The following is a 5,507-nucleotide window of genomic DNA, read 5'->3' as shown; positions in this document are numbered from 1 at the left end:
TAAAAAACATTTGTTGAATTTGGTTTTATGTTTGTTGAGGGTAAGGAGTGACCTTATGGAACATTTTGTGTTAACTTGCTTTTTCTTATGTTCTTAAGTGTTCAGTATTTAGGCTTAACTTAGATTACACTGAACAAAAATGAAAAAAATAGAGAATTTAAAACAAAAAATATTTAAAAATAAAAAAAAAAAAGCTGGATGTAGTATAGCCAAATTAAAAAATAATTAAATAAACTTACTTGTAGTCTTTTTCAAAGCCAAGGCCCTAATTCTTTTTTCTTAACTTATACTCCGAGTGAATAAAAAATATACTTACTCTGTGGTTCTTTCTACATACCCTTCATAATTTTAGGGTTAATTAATGTAAACAGAAAATACCCATAACCAAACGCACAGATTGATATGTGCATTTTAGAGAAACAAACACAAAATATATTATACGAGTAATTTACTAAGAATTTATTTAAAAATTCGGTTTCAATACCCCTTCATTTTATTTATGGTGATATTGAAAATAATCATTTTACTCCAGACATTTTGGATCGTATGTAATGAATCTGTAGAAATTTAATATGAAACATTTTAGTCATTACACTTTGGAAAATCAGAAGTGAAAAGAAAAGAAAGTAAATTAAATTCTAAGATCAACATCAGTTTTATAAAATAGTCCAAATCAAATATTTGGAAATCATCCAGAGTGATGTGATGGTGGTGTTTTTGTGTGTGCAAACAGCAGATGTGTAATGGCTTTACATTTAGGAACCAGTTTTAACAGGCTTCTAGGCCCTCAATGTCTGTGCTTCACCCATCTACCTCATGTGTCTGTTTACAACCCATGAGCACACTTTAAGATTGTTGGTGTTCTGTTTTTGTTTGGAAGCTATTTTTATGACAAAGTAAACTGGGTTTAAGTTGGAGTAGTGTTCATGTATTAACTTAATTTTCCTTCAAGATATAAGCTCTGTTTCAAAAACAAAAACAATTACATAAACTTACACAATTTGCTTTGTCATAACTTTGATTTGGGTATAGCAAATTTGATTTAAAAATTGATAGTGTACTAATGCTAATAATTCTTAAAATAATATTAGAAACAGCATGTTTAACTCTATCTTATGACAGTTGTTGATTATTAATTACCAGTAACCAAACTAAATTACCAGTAATAATAACAGCATCCTAAAATTGTTGTAAAGGGTAATCTCAATGGGATAAATGACTTCAAGTCACATATTCTTTTATGCTTTTATACTGAATGAAAAAGTGTAACACTCTCAAGGCAAGAATATCCACATTGTTGCTCAATTTCTTCAGGTCACACTTGTTGTCATACAGTGTTTACTTTTTCAGTATTCTTGTCATTTTCTTGACAGTTTAATGATTGCTGTTGATTTCGTGCTAACTCACAAAATACAATCATTATATTACACTAGTTCCTTATTGCTTCACTAACACCTGAAGTCTTCATTATCAAAGTTCTCATCATGGGGCTTGATTCACATCATCCAATCAATACTGTAGATATAGCTCAATTTGTGAGAACCCTTCCCTCCGGATATGTATTTACAAAATGGAGGAACAAGTTGTTGAAGTGATAACATTTATTGAAACAAACATTGTCAAGCACGTGTACAAGGTAAATATTTACCTAAGTTTATTAAATGTTCCATTTCACCTAGTGCAAAAATTGTCTTTGAAACATGGTGATAATTGCTCTATCTTTTTTTTTCTTGTCAAAATCCACTTACAATTCAGAAATTCTTCTAGGTCCAGAAGTTCTTTAGTCAAGTATCTAACTAAACAATTTATTTTGTGGCCAAATGACAAATGGTTTATCAATTTAATTCATAAACTTTACCTTAAAGAGGCTTCAGACTCTTTTAATTTTCAATTATTCAAACATAAACTGAGGAAAAATAAAAGAATCTTCAGGTGTTATTTTAATAATTTTTTTGCCAACAAAGCAAATCACAAGTTGAATAAGACTGCACAAAACTTTAACATTAATGACAAGGTGTCAAACAGGCAAATCAAAGAAACATCTAGTGCTTCCAGTTTGATGAATACTTAGATACAATGAATTCAAGCATTAAAGAAGCAATTGAAGAGTAGCAAATACAATGAATGGATTACTGGAGTTAACATCATGCATACTATATTTATAAAAGACAAAAAGGGACATTTTTGTACATCTAGGTTGTCCTATCCACTAGATTAAACACTAAAAAACTCAAAGCCAGTCTTCATCATTCAAATATTTATGAAGCTTTTCCTTATACTCTAAATTAACTACATCACATCTGAAGGCAATCCATTCCAAAGGCCAACCACTCTGTTGATGTGTGAATGTTTTAAATCTATTGCATGGTATTGTAAACAATATAAACACAAAAATGCTTTGTTTACAAAACTGTGACAAAGTGATTTTTGTACATAAACCTTATTCTATATTTGACAACTTGATTTATTTTTTAGGTTTATTCCAATTTCTTCTACTCCCATTTAGTCTATTTTCAATGGGAGTAGACAAACTGGGATGCTACCATCCTCCAAATCTTCCATTATTGCAGCCAATTTAAATTTATGATTATAATGCCTTCTTTAATTTTGTAAGTCAACCTGGCTTTATTACTTGCATCCACCTTTTTTTATCATCATCATCATCTATAAGGAATATGCCTATGTTGAATATTCAAAAAATTTCCACATTTGGTCAGTATCTCCAACTAATTCAGTTGTCCAATTTACAGCAGATAATTCTCATATCTTCAAGATTTGCTAACTCTCCTGATAACACAATGGGCATAGCAAAAGTAAAGCAAATTTGTTAGATTGTTAGTTTCTTTGCTATTTCCTTGTGTACCTATTATCAAAACATCACATTAACATACAATTGACTAATGATTTATAACACTAGTAAGCTACAAAAAAAAGGTTTCTTTGTCACTTTTACATGCTCTTGTATTATTCTATTCATGATTGCTTTTCTTTATTATTATTATGTTAACTAGTTTGTATTTACATATGTTTATGTTTTGCCCCACCCATCTCGTGTATTTGTTTGTTTTTAGAGCAAAACTACAATGAGCTATTTGATGTGTCTACCATAGGGAAGTGAAGCCCCAGATTCTGGTGTTGTAAGTTCATAGACTTACTGCTGTCCTACTTAGGGATATCACATCTGTCTGGAAGAAACTTTTGAAAGTGCAACACAAAAGCACATGCACTGCAGGTAAGTAAAAAAAAATACTAATACTTGATTGAGCTTTTAGTTTTAAAATATAATTTGCAGTTCTATTATGCAATTGAAAATATTTACTCATACAGTAACAATCTCTGCAAAAATCATAACACGAGATGCAAGACCAGTTTGGTGAATAAAATACAGACTGTCATGCTTTTCTGATCCTACAACTGAAAAATATTTTTCCAATGGATGGCATGCTTCAAATTTTATAATAAAAAAAAATTTTGTTCAAACTAATGAGATGAAAATGGCAGTGGCGTTTCACTGTTTAGTATGGATGCATATAAAAAAAAAGACTTAATACATGTATTACTAATTAACAGGTTTTGTTTAAGTATACGAGTTTGAGTAACTTCAAATACTCAAAACATTTATAAATTAAAAGTTATGTCATAACTAATTATAGAAAATACAGTAAAATTACAAACCTTGTACCATTACTAGGCCATTTTTAATATTAAAAACTTAAGTATACACTGTTATTACTGTTAATTTAAGATTCAAATAATAGAACTGATGTTACATAATACTAACAGATTGTTTGAATTTGACTTATGCCTTGAAGATGCATGTTTAACTTTTTTGATTTATGGTGTAACATATTTTTGATGTAGTTAAAAGTAAAAAATATATAGAGGATTTAAACTGTTTCCCACATCAGTAATGCTGTTTTTTCCCTTTTAATTCCTCAAGTTTATTATCAAACTACCCACAGAGTTAATTTAAAATGGGCATAAAGTATTACTTTAGCAACAGTTTACACTAATTACAAGGATAAAGTCCATAGTCCAGAGTGCAGAATGGTCCATAATTTTTAACCTTTTTGTTTTTGTATAGTGTAATAAATTACTTATTTGTTGTAAAACACAAAGCTCCACAATGGGCTGTGCTGTACCACAAGTATCAAAACCCAATTTTTACTATCATAAGCCCTCAAACTTCCACTGAGCCACAAGGGGCACAGTGAATTATGAATCAACTAATTTTAACTGTAAATGTAATTTTTTTTTAAATTCACTAATCACTCATTTATTTTAATAAAGTAGCAGTATTTTTTATAATAGTTAGCACATAATAAGATCGATACTTTTTCAGTCGTGTCATTGATTGAGCATGTGCAACTGTAACCTGTAGGTGCACCACTTTGAAAGAATAACCAGACAGGAACAAAATAATACCACGTTTAATGATTTCAGATATTTTCTGATAAACTGATGGGACACTTTTGACAATATATATTTATATATATATACTATGAAATACCAGAAACCAACATTTTACTTACCAACAGCACTTATCAACAAATGGTGCATTCTTAGTTAAAATTCATAATCGTTTGAACTAACAGTAACATATAAATTATATAATTGATAAAGTGTGATAATCTTTGGCCAATGATGTAATGTCATTTGGTTGAAAATAACTTATACCAAATTACCCAAATAATTATTTACATGGCAGTAATATATTACCAGACAATAATTTTAACTTAACAGTAACTTTAGCCTAAGTGCTTCATGATTTTAACTAAAATTAAAATCTCAAAAAAAGCAAAACAATTGTCATTAATAAGAATAAGAGTTAAAATTACAAAGTAAGTGGATTACGTTTTAAAAGAAAATCAGATTACGCCAAAAAATGCAAAATTCAAAGATGAGGCCCTCAGTCAACTAGTTCACAAAGTCCAATATTAACAGTAATACTAATAGTTACGTATACTATAGGTTAGGCCGAGGCTATAGCAATAAAAAAGCATTACGTTAGTCTCACGGCTATACAGACGCAGAGATTGAGATTACGACTTAACTTACAAAGTTAAACGTCTTAACTAATAAGTAAGTCTCAAGGCAACTACTAGCCTCAACCTTATTTGTTATATAACCAGTGTTACTAGCTTAACTATTCTACATACTTCTTTGGTTTCTAGAGAACGTTTAAAACATATATTAAGGATTATAATAAATGTTTCATCACACCTTTTCGGCTAACGTTAGAACCGCTGCCATGCTACTATGCTACTACTACTTTGCCCTCTGTTGTATAATATACAAAATTAAGCATTTTTTTTTTTTTAGAAATTTGAGGGAAAAGGTTGATATAAATTAAAACAGAACTTATTTCAGTTGATAAGAACCTATTATTTAAATCATGATGTGAATGATCCACACGTGCCATTCGAAACATCATTTGGGCTTTTCCGTCGTAGCTAGAAGAAATACTCTGAGATGTAACAAAACGTCAAAGTAATACTGTCATAAGA

General features: G+C 29.7%; 1 protein-coding gene across 2 annotated transcripts in view; it reads right to left on the bottom strand.

Moving 5' to 3' along the window:
* Positions 1-5,279, bottom strand: part of LOC106470320 (proteasome activator complex subunit 3-like) — a 39,074-nt gene extending 33,795 nt beyond the window's left edge. Inside the window, exon 1 of one of the 2 annotated variants that reach the window (XM_013930867.2) lies at positions 5,224-5,279. In XM_013930867.2, coding sequence (XP_013786321.1) covers positions 5,224-5,253 — 30 coding nt within the window. In that variant the 5' untranslated portion in view covers positions 5,254-5,279. The remainder of the gene's footprint in view (positions 1-5,223) is intronic. The other variant, XM_013930869.2, reaches the window with a different exon arrangement.
* Between the last annotated feature and the right edge of the window lie 228 nt (positions 5,280-5,507).

Source organism: Limulus polyphemus, unplaced genomic scaffold, assembly GCF_000517525.1.
Source record: "Limulus polyphemus unplaced genomic scaffold, Limulus_polyphemus-2.1.2 Scaffold3942, whole genome shotgun sequence".
In the NCBI taxonomy this organism is placed as follows: Eukaryota; Metazoa; Arthropoda; class Merostomata; order Xiphosura; family Limulidae; genus Limulus; species Limulus polyphemus.
The sequence above is the reverse complement of the archived record's forward strand: the minus strand, read 5'-3'. Positions and strand labels throughout refer to the sequence as shown.